This window comes from Theropithecus gelada, chromosome 17, assembly GCF_003255815.1.
Source record: "Theropithecus gelada isolate Dixy chromosome 17, Tgel_1.0, whole genome shotgun sequence".
In the NCBI taxonomy this organism is placed as follows: domain Eukaryota; kingdom Metazoa; phylum Chordata; class Mammalia; order Primates; family Cercopithecidae; genus Theropithecus; species Theropithecus gelada.
This window is the reverse complement of record NC_037685.1, coordinates 57,865,462-57,882,129: the sequence shown is the minus strand read 5'-3', so window position 1 is coordinate 57,882,129 and position 16,668 is coordinate 57,865,462. Positions and strand designations below refer to the sequence as shown.

The following is a 16,668-nucleotide window of genomic DNA, read 5'->3' as shown; positions in this document are numbered from 1 at the left end:
TTTCAGAATATTCCAAAGAGCTAGGTTGATGCCATTTTATAAAGATGCCATTTCAATTAAATGCTCATTAAAAACATTACATCATCATCCAGCTAAACCACAAAATGTATTCAGAAATAGCTCTGACAAAGGCAAAATTTCAAGACAACGTTATAATATAGTGGTCAGAAGAGACGGGGTTTAACAACCATGAAAACAGATGGGCTGAATTTACATGTATACTTTTGATGTAGTCAGAATCAGTGGCACAGCTGAACTGAACAATGCAGGCAACACTCATGCAGGGCTCAGGAGGGAGAACTGAGGCAGAGGTGGCACCATTCCCTCAACTCCAAGGCATTTGCCAAAACATTTTGGTCCAAGAGCAGATACCAAGTTTCTCCTGCTTTTCCACTCTCCTCCTTTCCCTTCAGGAGCTTTCAGCAGCACTGTTTCCGAGCGGCCAGGATTCCAGAACATTAACTGAGCCAGCCCCCGCCCCCACCTTACTCTCTGGGCCTCTCAAGACTCCAGTGGCTCAGAGGAAGCGCACCCCAACTAGCGACTTCTAGATTTACAAGAGTGAAGATGTATTCCAATTTTCAGGTCACTAAATTACAAACTTTTAGAAGTTAACCTGCATATGCCTGTAGTGCCTGTACTAGAATTAAAATTACGCTTTCTGCCTCCGACACTATGAATTCATGAAGAGAAAATGTACTTTTTCCTCCCCGTAAAGAGTAGTATAAAGTATTGGAGGTTGCTTTATAAAAAGCAGGGTTTATACAAGTGTTAGCGATTACAATTACATTCACAACCAGCACTGCCGGCTGAAGCTCCTGGTTATATAAGCCTATTGCTGGATTTTCTCCTCGACTGCCATTTCTGCTGGAGAAAGTTAAGGACATGAAACTTAAATTTCAATCTTTCTCTTTTTTCACTTTTGTTTACTAAAAATAAATCTGAAAAAGGAAGTAAAAATGATGCAAAGTAAACTTGATTGCCAATGCCCAGGCAGTCACCCAGCGAGGCCACACGTGTTTCTCACTCCTGGGTACACACCTAAGTGATATCCCCCAGCACCCCACACCGTGCTAGGCCCTGTGACAAGTTCTTGCCAATCAGATGTGGGCAGAACTGATGGATCTCTTCCTGCCAGACACGGGGAAGAGCAAATGATCCTTGCCCTGCAAACCATCCCGTCTCTCCCCTTCCAGTGTTGAGGCTGAGGGCGTACTCCCCGGAGCCTCGCTGTGCTGAAATGAAGCGAGCTTTGTTTGAACAGATATGGTAAGACAGGCAGACCTGGAATGATTGTCATGGAGGCAGAAGTTCACACTCACAGACGCTAGAAGCAGGAGGCACAGCATGCCAGGCAAGGCCATGCCAGGTAGCGCCACGGAACTCAGGAGGTTGGAGAGACGCTGAGCACAGCCCAGGCCTCTGCTGGGGTTCCCACAGGGAGGAACCGCTGAGGCAGGGTAGGTATGCTGAATGAGGACATTTAGGATTGTATATCTGGAGTAATTCTGGCAGGCTCGGGGCTGTGAGGACGGTTCCCAGTTGTCGGGTACCTGGCCCTGGGGTGCTGCTGGGCAGAAGGAAACACTGGCTCAGTGTGAGAGTTTGATAAAGGAGGTGGCTGGGGGCGTGGGCTCAGGCTTGGTTCATTTGTATGTCAAAGGGGTGCAGGCAGGGGAGGCATCTGCTATCTTCAGGAATTAGCTAGCCCTGGGAGGACAGTCTCTCCGGAATCAAGGCCCCTAATGCCAGTGCATTGGGAATACGGAAAATAAGAAAAATATACTCAACACGCCAATGAACAAGGCACTCCTCCACTGGATAGGGACGTGGGTGCGAAATAAATCTTTACTGGGTTAAGCCTGTGAGATTCCCTGGCTAATCCATCTCGATTCAACTTCCTGCTAAGAGTGAAATCTAGGAACTCTGGCTCACACTTCTTACAACATTACACCGAACCCAACTGTCTAAAACACACGCAACACAGAGGTTATGAAAAGAGACACTGAAACACGAGAAACATTAAACTGAATGAAAACAATGACCCTTCCAGCCCAATTCTGGGTGTCAGGATGTGTGAGGTACACTGTCACAATCCAGAAAAAGAGCTGAAGTCAGAGTGTTACCACAGTTCATAACTGCATTTAAAACAAAACAAACAAAAATTTTGCATTTGAATTTGGAAAACTGTTTATATTTTAAACGTACTATGATTGGGTTAGTAACCAGTTACGCAGATTTACGAGCTATAGTTTCATTTGTGTAAATCTGAAAGACTCCAGAATGTTCTGTGTTTCTAGGTCTTAGGGAGCAAGTTCTACTAACTTCAGGATTTTATGAACTTGCACCACACTCTGTCCTGCCCCGAAAGCTCCCCCACTGAGCACCTTGTGACCCCCACCCCTGCCACGATGAGCCAGGAGAAGAAATTTCACAAAGTAATGTCATCAGTTAAGGCTGGAAGCAGCCATTTTCACTTCTTTTGTGATTCTTCACTTGCTTCAGGCCATCTGGATGAATATGTGCAGGTCACAGGGCATATGATGGCTTAGCTTGGGCTCAGAGGCCTGATACTGACCTCAGGTGATCTGTCTGCCTTGGCCTCCCAAAGTGCTGGGATTACAGGCATGAGCCACCTTGCCCAGCCACTCTTTTATCTTTTTACAAAAATGAGTGAATAATTGAGTTTAAGAAGTTGCAGTCTCAGAGAACACTGGCAATCTTGCCCAAATTTAGCTTAATGTGAAACGACGCAAGTCTCAGGATTTATATGGTATGAAACACTCAAGTTTTCAGTAATAAAGCAAGGGTCAGAAATAGTTTAAACTAATATGACCCAACAATGCCACGGGCAAAGAGAGTCACACTAAGTTTTATTTTATACACGTGCACTACTATTTCAGTATGTAAAACATGCCTGATCTTACAGGAGCACATTTATTAAAAATTATAAAATAGCCTTCTCCAAAAATGTCGAAAGGCCCAGTTGCTTAATTAGTGCCCATACATAAGAATCCGGGTGGTATTCTCCTTAAAGGGTGAGGGAACAGTTTCTACGGTGTGGACTCTGGGGAATCAAGAACAAATGTTTTTAGGAGCTCTTTTCTTCTGTTAAGTATAGTCTCTTTCCCATCACCTCTCTCTTAAATTTTATCATCTGAACACTTCCTTTTTTAAAATCAAGACCGATTTTGTATTATTTTGCCAATAACCACATTACACTTCAAGGAGGGTTGCTCAACTCTGCCGACGGGACGCACCAACAGGAAACCCGGGTGTGGGTTGACACCAGGGCTCCTGATGGACTTGGCTCCCTGTGAAGGTCACATCCTAGGTCTAACCTAGCATCGCTTTCCAGATTAAAGGCGAGGAGCTGCAGGCAGACCATGGCAGTAAGTGTATGGCTGTGATGGTTGGAAGAAATCTGATTTACTGAATTGCTTCAGTGGAAAAATTTATTTTGAAATTTGAAATGAATCATCACAAACTCCATCAGCAAAGGGGCGCTTTGAAAAGTCTCTCCAAAACCACACGAAAATAAGCAAAGCAAAATTCTTGGAAGCATTCTAGGGAACGAACAATATACCTTCCCGAAAATATTTCTTCCCAACAAGAAGCGTGTTTCTGTCGCCTTGCCCAAAGTGAACACCGCTGATACATACCTGAGGTTCTCTCCACAGATGGTGGAGGCAGAATTTTCTAGTAAAACCTCCTGTCTTTGTGACATCATCCGTACAGTATCAAGGGGGAAATGAACTACTCCAGGGACTTCAGCCCCGGTCAAACAAAACTCCTCTGATCTCTGGATGTGGGTGGGCATCTGAGGGACGGCTTCAGGCAGCTCTTGGGGGAGGGGGAGAGGCCAGAAGGCACCCCTCTGTTAGACCAAGGGCCCCCGGCTTTGACAGTGCCCTAGTTTGTCTCAAATTGGTACCATGTTCCTATGCCTCTTTGGGGGTGGGGAGGATATACATTCTCCTAAATGACAATTAAGAGTGTAATAAGGCCAGGCGCAGTGGCTCAGGCCTGTAATCCCAGCACTTTGGGAAGCCAAGGTGGGCCGATCACGAGGTCAGGAGTTCAAGACCAGCCTAGCCAACAGGGTGAAACCCCATCTCTACTAAAAATACAAAAATTAGCCGGGCGTGGGAGCCTGAGCCTGGAATCCCAGCTACTCAGGAGGCTGAGGCAGGAGAATTATTTGCACCTGGGAGGCGGAGATCACGTGAGCCCAGATCGCGCCCCTGCACTCCAGCCTGGGAAACAGAATGGGACTCCGTCTCAAAAAAAAAAAAAAAAAAAGTGTAACAAGAATTCACTTGTACTCAGGACAGCAAATCAGCACACATGAACAAGTCCTCCAGTCAGCTGGTATATCAACTGGCATATCCCGGTCCTCTGGGGCTCACAGTCTTTATCCCTGCCACTCCCCTCCCCACCAAAAAAATCCCTCCAGTCCCACTAAAAATACTTCCCATGGCCTCCGCAGCTCAGGTCCTGTGCAACTGCATGGTCCCGGCACACTCTTGCCAGATCCTACGTGTTTCTTTACAGAGCAGTCTCCATCTTCTTTACGGGCAAATCTCATCACACAACTCTCCTACCTCCAACCTGCCCTGAGAAAAAGTCCCCCTGACCAGCTGTTAGTGATCAGATCCCCCTCACTTATTTGCCCCCTTTCCAGCCCCTACCTCCTCTCTATGCTGTAGTTGCCTTGACTAGGGCTGGTTGTCCACTACACGGGGGATGCTAGAAATGTGTAGAGATGTGTTTTGATTGATAGTTCCAGAAGGATAGGGAAAGAGGGAGAGGGAGTGTCTTAGTTCTTTCGGCCGACTATAACAAAATACTATAAATTGCATGGCTTATAACCCCTGGAAATTCATTTCCGATAATTCTGGAGCCTGCGAAGTCCAAGATCAAGGAGGTGGCAGTTGTGGTGTCAGGTGAGGGCCCATTCCTCATAGGTGATGTCTTCTAGCTACATTCCCACACAGTGGAAGGGGCAGATGAGCTCTCGAGGGTCCCTTTTAGAGGTAAACTAATCCCATTTCTGAGAGATCCGCCCTCATGACCTAATCACCTCCCAGAGGCCCTATGTTATCTACCATCACCTTACAGTTTGAGGTTTTCACATATCAGCTGGGGGGCAGGGGGGCATATGAGCAGTCAGTTCACAGCAGGAGGTTACTGATTTTTCCAGTCCAGGGCAGGAATGCCCAGTGTCCCGAGCCTCTCACCAGAGGTGGATAAAGAAGAGTCCAGAGTCCAGGCGCCCCCAGTCCCACTAAAATACTTCCCATGGCCTCAGCAGCTCAGGTCCTGTGCACCTGCGTGGCTCTGGCCAGGAAATGCTCCTTCTCCCAACCAGGCCCTTGTCCCACATCTCCCTTGTCCCACGTGACCACCCCCGACTCCTCTTTCAAGAACTTCAATATCACTTCCCGGAAGAAGACGCTCCCGGACTCATTAGACTAGGTTGTGTCTCTTTATTACACAAGCTCCACTCACAGATCCTAGGACTCAGTGCACTGGTCATTAAGCAACATGTACGAAATTCCTGCCCAACAACTCCGACCTCAGGTAAGCCTCCAGAGGGCAGGACAGGCAGTGCCTGGCTTGCTGGTATCTACATTCACCACGCCCTCAGAGAGCCTCTTACCTCACAGATATGCTACAATCTCAGCAAACAAAGAAGCTCCTTTCAAAACATCGTCTCCAAACACAATCCCATTCCTGGGTTTAACCCTCCCTAAGCTGTCCCCTGGAGTCTCTGCCAGTAGTTTTCTTTCTACCGCTCACCTTACAAGACACGACAGGTTTATTTTCCCAAATTGTCCTGATCATAAAGATCTAGATTTAAATTCTATACTGACCCTTCAATGCCTAAACAGTTAAGTCCTAGTTTCTTTCCTTCTTTTTTTCTCTCCTTCCTTCCTTCTTTTCCTTAACTTCCTTTTCTTTCTTTTCTTCCTTCCTTCCTTGCCTTCTTTCCTCCCTCCTCCTCCTCCTTCTTCCTCTTCCTCTTCTTTTCTTTCTCTCTCTTTCCTTCTCTCCCTCCCTTTTCTTTCTTTATCTTCCTTCCTTCCTTTCTGTCTCTCTCTTTCCTTCCCTCCCTTTTCTTTCTTTCTTTCTCTTCCTTCCTTTCTTTCCCCTCTTCCCTCCCTCCTCCTCCTCCCCCTTCTTCTTCTTTCTTTTCTTCTTTTCTTTCTCTTTCCTTCCCTCCCTCCCTCTTTTTCTTCCTTCTTCTTCCTTCCTTCCCTCCCTCCCTCCCTCTCTCTCTCTCTCTTTCTTTCTCTTTCTTTTCTTTTTTGACAGAGTTTTGCTTTTTTGCCTAGGCTGCAGTGCAGTGGCATGATCTTGGCTCACTGCAACCTCTACCTTGAACCCCATGTTCAAGTGATTCTGCTGCTTCACTCTCCCGAACGTAGCTGGGATTATAGGTGCCTGCCACCACACCCAGCTAATTTTAGTATTTTTAGTAAAGACGGGGTTTCACCATGATGGCCAGGCTGGTCTTGAACTGATGTCAGGTGATCCACCCACCTCAGCCTCCCAAAGTTTTTGGATTACAGGCATGAGACACCACGCCTGGCCACGTCCCAGTTTCTTAACCTCATACTCAAAGCCCTCTGTAATTCAGCTTTTATCTGCCTTCCTAAACTTCCCCATCTTCTACCCTTTAGTTGCTCAGTTTTCCACCCCTGTCCTGATTTCCCCACTTTGCTTGATTCTTCCTTCTGTTGGATTTCATGGCTAAACGTAAATATTACCTCCTCTAGGAAGCTACTAATAACTCCAAATGAAAGGCGTCTCTCAGTCCTCTGATATCTAATAGCGTTTTATCTATGGTTTACTTGAAACAGCTATTTTCTGCCTTGTACTAGAGTTATTCATTTGCAAATCTGCTCTGGTTGGAATGCAGCCTGCAAAGCTCATGTGTTGAAAGTTTGATCCCCAATGCAGAGGTGCTGGGAGCTGTGGCCGGACAGGAGGTGTTTGGGTCATGGGGGCACCACCCTCATGAATGCATTAATGCTGGTGTCACTGGCATGGGTTCCTTCCCCCTCTCTCTACCCCATATCCTTCCACCATGGGATGACACATCAAGTAGGTTCTAACAAGAAGCCAGCTCCCTGACCTGGGACCTCCCAGCCTCCAGAACCAGGAGCCAAATATATTTCTGTTCACTATAAATTACCCAGTCTCTGGTACTCTTATAGCAGCACAAAATGGACTAAGACAAAATCTAATCTCCCTTTCCATACTACAAACTCTTGGAAGGTGAGGCCAACATTGATATATCTACCGTTATCCTTAGAATCTACCACAGTGTCTTGAACATAACAGGAATAAGGTTAATAAGCAATAATATAATGTTTTTTTTCTCCATCCTAATAGTGAGAATTTAGAAATTAATTCTAAAATATTCAATTTGTTAAAGGAAGTCAACTAATGACCAAGAACACCAATGTCCCTCTGTTCTGATATACGTAATATTTGCAATTTACTTCACTTTACACAGTTTCACTCAATAGATTATTGTTTGTAACACAACTCAAAGAAAACCCCTATGCTGAAGGTTCAATAAATCCAGTGAAATAATGACATTGATGATGATGGTGATAATAAAAAGAGGAAACCAGCATCCTATTGGCTGGCTGCCAGGTAATTTGCCAAATTTGGAGGAATTAGATAAGGATAGCAGAACTAATTTAAAATTCACTTGGTGCTGTCTCTTAGGTAAGTTAGCAACTGCTGGGAGTCTACCACTTGTAAACACAGACCATGTTAGGTGAATGAATGGACTTACATAATGGAATCTGGGTAAACTATAGCAATTTCACCATAAACTACAAGGCACCAACTGAAAGTATGTGATCATAATTCCAGGATTAGAAAACCATCGTCTCCACTGCAGAACGGCCACATTAGTTCCTTTGAAGCAGGTAAGTAAATGACCATCTTGTAAAGCTTCTGAGAGTCAAACGGCAAGCACTTCTGAGTTAGGAACACAGTAGTATGTCTAGATAAGTGGTAAGGGGTCTTCAGAGAGTACTGCGGCTAGTTCATGCTATTTGCAGACTCTTCTTAAGTATTAAAGCCTGGGCTCAGGTACGGAGGATGATGGCTGAAATTTCTCTTATGCTCATCAGACATATCACTTCCCATCACTACTTCTTCCGGCTACAATGATGGCTGAGTCTGTCACCAAAATATCACAGCCTCTGACATAAAATCACATCCCCAACTCTTCTACTTACGCACTCTTATTTACAAAACCATTTTAAAATAAATTAAATCCACTGAGTAAAGATGAATCACAAGAAGGGTTTCACGTTAAAAGAAAATGATTTCACAAGAATGCTCTTTTCTGGGGTGGGGCTAGAAAGCATAAAATTGTATTCTCTGATTTAAAGACTTAAGAACCCTCAAAGGAAAAGGAGTTCTGATGAAACTGAAAGAATATGTCACGTGGCATAAGAAAACGGCAGTGCACGCATTTTCTCTGTCAGTATTTAATAGGTTAAAGAATATCAGTGAGGATGAATCGTTTCTGTTGGAAGCCTAAAACTCACTGACACAGAAACAAAGACGCTTGGAAACTTTATATTCTTTGGTTCTTTGAACAATAAAGGGCCTTGTCTAGTCAACATTTGGAGCAATTTTTCCCAGGGGGATTATTACTATTTGAGAGGGATGAAAGAGTAGCATTCTCATGATACATTTTTATTTTCCGAGAATAAAAATATGTCTCTTTAGGAGGCCACGTTCTGGATGTATTAAGAAGTGTGAAAAAGCACTGAGTCTGCCACAGTTCTCAGATATCCTCTTCCAGCTGTAAAGACAAACCCCAATCTGGAGAATTAGTTCTCAAACCCTAATTTCAAAAGGCATACATCAAGGACAGGACCCTCTGTTAGAAAGCTAGGAATAAGATCCAACTCCTGTAAGATCTGAGTTATTCTGCATATGGGTAGGGGAGGCTCGGAAATAAAAGTCCAAGTAATTAACAGAGAATTTCAAACCACAGACAATAAGCGTCAACATTTCATTATAGTACAGAGCTTTCCTTGAGGATCTCTGACTCAAATAGTGTTTACAAACTGAGATGAGAATTCCTAGTACTCAAACTATCCAGTCAACTGGAAAGAAAATGGGTTCTCAAAGCCAGAACTGATGAAACCTACCAGCTATAAACCTGAGACCAGCTCTCATTATGCTTTAGGTATGTTTTCACTCTAAAATGTGTTCCTGTGATCTCTTGTTCTGCAGAACTGGAAAAAAAAAAATTGTGAACACACAGGCAGCAGAGCGGCTGCAAAGCTCCTTGCTGACAGGTGAGATCACACAGCCCTTACCATGCTCCAGAGCTTTCATGGGAAACCAGAAGAGGATGAGGGAGTGGACCAAGGCGTTGATGCAGTGACCCCAGAAAACCTAAGGAAAAACAAACCAAGGGAGTCAGGAGCTGCCCAAAATGCTTGACCTCTGTGAAACTCTCAACAAACGCCACATTGTGAGGGATCCTGACCGTGCGCTGCACGGTTCCAGGAGTAGCATATTATTCTTGACTTCGAAAAACAAAACAAAACAAAACCCTCACCCAAATCAACCATTTAATTTTTACATAAAATGACTGGATTATCTCCAGATCATTACTTTAGTTACAAAGACCTAAATATCTACTCACACGTATGCAGACCAACACAGTCTATCCACACGTGAAAAATTCATTCTGATCAGTTTTCTTTAGCATTGTAAGAGAGACAACAACATTTCACAAACATCCAGAGAAAGGATAGTAGGTCAAAATTGTTAAGAAGAGACTAAAACTGTGTCTCTTCTTAACAATTAACCTGTATCAGGGGCGGATGGGATGCCTTAAAAGCACTGAAAACATTCCACTTGTAAATTTTCGCACGGCATTCTCACTGTTTTGTTTTACTACTTCAAATCCCTCTCATTCAACTTTTTCTATTATTTTTGGGATTTTAGATAATATGCATATTTGAAAGTTCTCTTTATTTTAATATTTAAAGGTCAGAAAAAAGGACACAAGGTTTAATTTATTCTAAACTTTAGTTTCACTAATATATCACAATCATTGTTTTAACCACTGTGATGACAGAATTATTAACTATTAAAGCCAGATTAAATTTATTTAAACATCTACCAGTTGTCCCTGGGAATTATCATATAGTTTGAGCCTGAGATGACAGAAAATAGTGAAAAATGTTATTATAAGACAATGGAATTTCCCCCTGCTTTAAATGTTCATTTTGCACCATCTCTGATCTATCTAAAAAAAAAAAAAAAATTCTTCAAAAGTGCCTGCAGATGTTTCCGTGCATCCTCAGCTCTTACTTACTTCCCACCTCAAATGGCCTTTGCATTCAAATTCTGTAGAAAATGGATTTATGTAAATAATGCAGTGAAAATGGGTCATATTTTCCCATTCACGGAATCATAGTCAACAAGGATTGGTAAAAGGAGTCCCTCGGGCCTCTTTGGATATGGGGATGGCAGAACCAGTAAGGAGCCCTTCTGTTTCCTCCCTGCCTCGGATGTAACTAGTGAGCCTCCCCAGAAAAAGGTGGCTGCAGGGATATCAGGAACATCTGGCTCAGAAGAGAGGCCCTGGGAGACCTTTCACTCCTTGAGGCCTGGAGAGGTGACTCCCTATGTCCTTCTCACTGACGGCCCAGGAACCACGCATGCAAATCGTGACCGCCACCAGCACACAGTCCTGGAGGTGAACTGTGCAACAGACCTCTCTCTAAACTTCTGAATCCCCCCGAACGAAGACCTGAGGCAGAAACAAGGCCATGCGGCCATGCTCACATCTCGCCCCTCCGCGCCCAGGCACACATCTCTCTTTTCTTTGGATGGGGTCACCCGAGCACTCTGCCACTTTCAGCTGCAAATGGCATCTGTGTGGCAGACCCCTCTGCTGCCTGAGACTGCCGACCCCTTTAACACCCCACCCAGCTTTGGGCTGGGTTTGTCAGGATCATCTATACCTTTCTTTGGCTCCTTTCTGATTCTCTGGTCCAGAAAAACAAAACCAAACAAAACCCCCACAACTCATGTGATCCCTGAGTTCATATCTAGACAATGTTATGCACAAGCTAAAGACACATTTTATTTCAAATGACAAACCCGGCAACAGTTAGGTAAGCTGCCATCGGGCCTCCACACAGGGCTGCAGGACCGCACAAGTGGGGGTCTCTCACAGTGGATCCTGAACCTGGGCTGTGGGAGCTGCTGCCCACACTGATGTCAGGGGCTGACAGGGAGAAGCGGGAAGGAGTCAACATGCTGGGACCGGAGGTTGCAGCCCACGCGACACGGACTCGTCGCCTGAGAAGGCGTCTTGAATTCACTGGGCTTGTGGTGTGTGTGTGTGTGTGTGTGTGGGGTGGTGGTGGTGGGGCGAGCAGATCATGTTCTCAGCACTTCTTAAATGTTCTTTCTCAAGCTTCAAATATCTCATAGGCAGACGACTAGAATCAAACAGCCATGCCTTTCTGAGGTGACAATTCTGAGATCACACCCTGTTTACCTTTGTGTTGAAGCCTTCGCCGTTCTGGGTGATTTTGTAGAGCTGGGGAAACCTGAGCATGCTCTCCTGAGTGCAAGACCTCTCAAAGATTCCCAGAGTGAAGGGCGGCAAAGCGGTGAAAATCTGCAGGGAGAACAATGAGCCATTAACAGCAGTCCTTCCAACCCACACGGCTGCAGTGTTCCCTTCTACCAAACGATGACTTCATTTCCAGTCAAGTCCCAACCTGAGACTTCATGATTCACAGATCCCCAGACACCCTCCACACAAAGGAAATAAATGAAAGACCATTTTTACATTCATCACTATCAAATGAATACACTGAACACTAAAAAATCATACATTATCCGATTAGCCAAGAGTTCTTGTTAAATTAGCAACTACCTTCCTTTGTCAAACGAGGGCTGATGTGGAATCATGCCACAGTTAGCTCTGTGAAGTGCTGCTTTGTTTTCTGTTCACGCTCACAGAGGTAAAACTTACAACCTTCCATCTTGACGCTATACTTAAAGTTCAGGAAGCATAATGTACTTCATCCATTCATTCATTCAACAGACGTTTACTCTAAATGAATTATGGGCTAGATACTGTGATAAGCACCAGGCATGGAGAGATTTACAAACAGAAGAAAGAAGGAAAATCAGGTCCCTGACCTCCAGGAATGCCATCTACGGCAAAGGTCGGGGAGGGGAGTGGGGCAACAGGCAGAGAGATAAATACACAAAACGCACGGCTCTGCAAAACTGTTAATACCTGTTGAGGGAGGACGCAGAAGGAGAAGGGAGAGTCACCAAAGGATTATTGCACCAAAGAGTATCTGACCTGCAAGGTATTGGACCAACAGGATTTGGCAAGATGCTAGGGATGTGGGTGAGGAAGCAGTCCCACGAGAGATGCGCCCCTCACAAAGCTCTGAGCCATCCGCATGCCTGTTTGGAGGTGTTGAACGAAGTTTATAGAAGGCCACTGTTTGGACTGAGCTCCTGCACTCAGCCCCAGCAGACCTGACCAAACCAGAATGGAGTTACCTGTGCTAAGAGCTGTGTCATCAAACTAAACTTTGAAACAGGCCAGTCTTCCAAAACCGAACAAACCAATAAACAAAAAACACAGGAGATTCACAGCAACCAGTTTACCCGGGCACCAGAAAGGGCCCAGTTTACCTGAGGCAGCATGATATGGAAGTCCCCTCTGTTTCAACTCTGTAAAGAAAGTCACTTTGAAACAACCTATTGCTTTTTGCTCTGCTTCTGTTTCCTTAGCCCCTTTCTGCCTATAAAGCTGGCCTCCCCTGCTCAGCTCATCAGAGCACTCATTCTGTTTCATGGAATGAGATGCTACCCAATTGCAGAATGGCTAACAAAAGCCAATTCGATCTTTAAATTGTTGTAATTTTGTCTTTGGACAAGGAACCTTCTAAGATACACAGGATGGTGGCTGGCTGAGGGGTGCAGTGTAAGGCAAGCATAGGAAGGAGACCAGACCAAACAGTCTCCAGTGACAATGAGTTCTTGGGCAGACGGTGCCTTGCAAGACCTTTGACTTTCACCTGTACTCACATTTGTGTATTAGAAAGATAAAGCAGGAGCTGAAGAAGGTGCTTGGAAGAAACATGTCATTTTAACTCAGGACATGTTGGCCCTGAGGGTCCTTCTCCTGCTTGGTTCTGGGAATGGGTCACAGAGCCTGGGTCACTTGCTGCTGAGCATCCCTCAAATCCCCACCCACAAGCCCAGCAAGCTCTCAGGCCTGTGGGAATTGGACGTGCGTCTCTAAGAGAATTCTGAACTCACACTAGCTATCTGGAGATGGAGTGTGCGGCCAGAGGAAGCTGTTCCCAAGTCTACTGGGAGCAGGCAATCGGATGTGCGGTGGGTAGAGGCAGTAAAACTCTCACGCTGTTCCTTCAGGCCACAGCAGAATGGAAAGCAGCCCTGGGATTTCAATGTGCTACAAAGACTTCAAGGAGAAATCCACAGGAGACTTGTTGCACTCACTTTCCTCACAACAACAAAAGTTGTCTGTTTTATAGCTGGACAGAGCTTCTACCAGAAGCCAGGAGCCATGCACACTTTCTTAGTCCATACCCTCACCTCCATTGCTCTGCATCCATGTGTACGTGTGATGTCATGCCTACTGTTGACGTGGCAGTCTTTTTCTTTTTTTTAAACTTGAGCTTCTCCTTCTACCTATCTTCAAATTCTCCCCTGTCCTTCATCACCATGCTATAATGAAGCCCAGCATGCCTACACATTTTCCACTCTGCCTATAGCATACTACACACACACAGACACACACACACACACACTAGGGATCATAATTTGTTTCATCAAACGTTGATGCTGGCCAGTCATGGTAGCTCCTGCCTGCAATCCTAGCACTTTGGGAGGGCAAGACAGGAGTTCGAGACCAGCTTGTGCAACACACCAAGACCCTGTCACAATTTCACAGAACACACCGAGGTAGTGTGTGTCTGTAGTCCCAGCTACTTGGGAAGTGGAGGCAAGAGGACTGCTCCAGCCCAGGAGGTCGAGGCTGCATGAGCTATGACTGCACCATTGCATTCTGGCCTGGGCAAAAGAGTGAGACCCTGTCCCCTGCCAACCAAAAAAGTAGACATTATACACATTTTTCTTCATCATGCTCTTCTGGCTAAACAATGCATTACAGAAAGCCCCCCCAAGTCCCTTGGGTTTGATGCTAATGCAGTCTTTTAATGCTCACATAATAATTCATAGTACGGATGTACCATTTTTTTAGCCATTCACCCACTGATGGGCATTCATTTTCTTCCCAGTTCTTTGTTACCACAAACATGTAATACATATCTGTACTATATTATAACATACAGGCTTTTTCTTTTATCTCTATGGGAAGAAGGCCCAGCAGCAGAGTTAAAAGGATACATGCATTTTTAATTTTACTAGATTCTGCCTTTCAAAGGATTTTGAAAGCGTTTTCCTCTCCCATTGCAAAAGACAATCACAGATTTTTCCCTATTTCCCTATCAGCAATGGTTGTTACATTGGTCTTTTAATGTTTTCCAGTCTTAAAAATTAAAGATGTTACTTCTTACTTTAAAAAGCTGCATTTCCCCAACTACCAGTGAGTTTCAGCATGTTTTCATACATTTGTTGGCTATCTGCATTTGCAGTTCTGTGGAATGTCTGCTCATGTCTTTTGTCTACTTCTTACTTTAAAAAGCTGCATTTCCCCAACTACCAGTGAGTTTCAGCATGTTTTCACACATTTGTTGGCTATCTGCATTTGCAGTTCTGTGGAATGTCTAACTCATGTCTTTTGTCTACTTTGTATCCATGGCTTATCCTCTTTTTAAAGAGCTCTTTGAGTAGAACAGATATCAACTCTGTCTTTATGTTATGAAATTTCATGCAAATGCACTCTTTGTCTATTGGTTTTTAAAATGGGTTCTTTTGCCATATAAAAGCTTTTAATATTTAAATGGCCAAGAAATGCTTCTGTGTGTCCAATTGTGGCTACAGAAGTTTCTCCTCCATGAAAATTACATGTTTTCAGGAGTGTCTTGTAGGATTTTACTATTTTATTTTCCACATTTAAGTCTTTAATATATCTGGAATTAATTTTTCTATATAGGAGTCCATTTCTTTTTCCCCAAATAAAGTGCCAGTTGTGACAACATAATAAATGAGGCCAAACTTTCCCCAATATATTGAAAGATCACCTTTAAGGCTAATCAAATTCTCATGTATTACACATGTAGACCCTAGAATGGGAATGCAGTTCTAGAATCTCCAACTTATTTGTCAATAACAGTGATTTGGTTATGGTGGCTTCATAGTATAGTCTGATATTTAGTAAAAATAAGTCTAATTTTATGACCTTTTTTTGAGTGTGCTTTACATATTTATTCTCAGATATGTGTAAATTCCATTAATACTTTAAGATAACTATATGCAACTTTCCCCTTTCCTCCCAAAACATTCACCTGTTGGAATTGATTCTATGTGGAATCACATATATCTACATTAATTTTAGAAGAGTTGAATCTTTTATGATATTAAGTCTTCCCATACAAGAAAATAGTATGCTTTTCCATTTGTTCAATAAGACTTTTAAAAATGTAGGTAGTGTAGACATTTTTCCTATGCAATATACAATTGTAATTGCTTTACTGAAAGAATTCTTACTTCCTTTGCATTTTTAGGTGTCCATTGCCAGAGCAAAAAAAAAAAAAAAAAAAAAAGCTATTTATTGCTAGGCTAGAAAATGGCTGTTGATTTTTAAAATATATTTATCATATGTATCTGGTCACTTTATCAAATTCTCTTATAATTCTAGTATTTCTCTACTGGTTTTGTTTTCTAGATAAACAATCATATATGAACATATTTACATTACTATATTTCTGTGAGCATATTTGTATAAGTACAGAGATTGTTCACTGTTTTCCCAATATTTGCAATCTTCTTTGCAGTTGCCAAAAATACGGAAACAATGAATTATATAGCGATGGCAGGCATCTTGATTAACTTCTTATTTTAAATGAAATCATTTCAGAATTTTACCATTTTGGGCAGCATGCTACTGGTTTTTGTAAGTGGTATGAATTCCGGTTAAGTGGCTTTTTTCTATTCCTATTTTATTTAGAGTTCTTATTTTGGGAATGGCAGCTGAATTGCTTCAAACATTTTTATAGCATCTGCTGATGGGATCATGTTTTTCTTATTTTATTGATCTGGTGATATTTAGAAAGATGTTTAATTTCAAGTTTCCTGTATTCCTAAAATAAATCTTACTTTGTCACATACTTTTTCTTTTAATATATTATTGAACTCCATTTGCCAATATTTTATTTAGAATTTTTGTATTTCTGCTTATAAGTGAGACTTCTTCCTCAAATGACGCTGGCTTGACAATAGGACTCATTTTCTGCAAGAGGTTAAATAATACTAGAGTGCCCTCTGCATTATAACAGACATAAAATTTAGCTGAAATCCATTTGATCCTAGTGGCATTGGCCCCTGGTGGCATTTTTAGTCTCATTCTACCCACAAAACAAAATGATACAGAAATTTGACTATAAGCCGGGCACGGTGGCTCACATCTATAATCCCAGTACT

The 16,668-nt window shown here is 43.3% G+C and overlaps 1 protein-coding gene across 2 annotated transcripts in view; it reads right to left on the bottom strand.

The window, feature by feature from the left end:
- The window catches only part of ATP8A2 (ATPase phospholipid transporting 8A2), a 649,217-nt gene that overhangs the window by 171,002 nt on the left and 461,547 nt on the right, over positions 1-16,668 (bottom strand). For both annotated transcript variants that reach the window (XM_025364761.1, XM_025364762.1), the window contains 2 exons: positions 11,567-11,689; positions 9,363-9,441 (listed from right to left, as the gene is read on the bottom strand). In XM_025364761.1, coding sequence (XP_025220546.1) covers positions 9,363-9,441; positions 11,567-11,689 — 202 coding nt within the window. The remainder of the gene's footprint in view (positions 1-9,362; positions 9,442-11,566; positions 11,690-16,668) is intronic.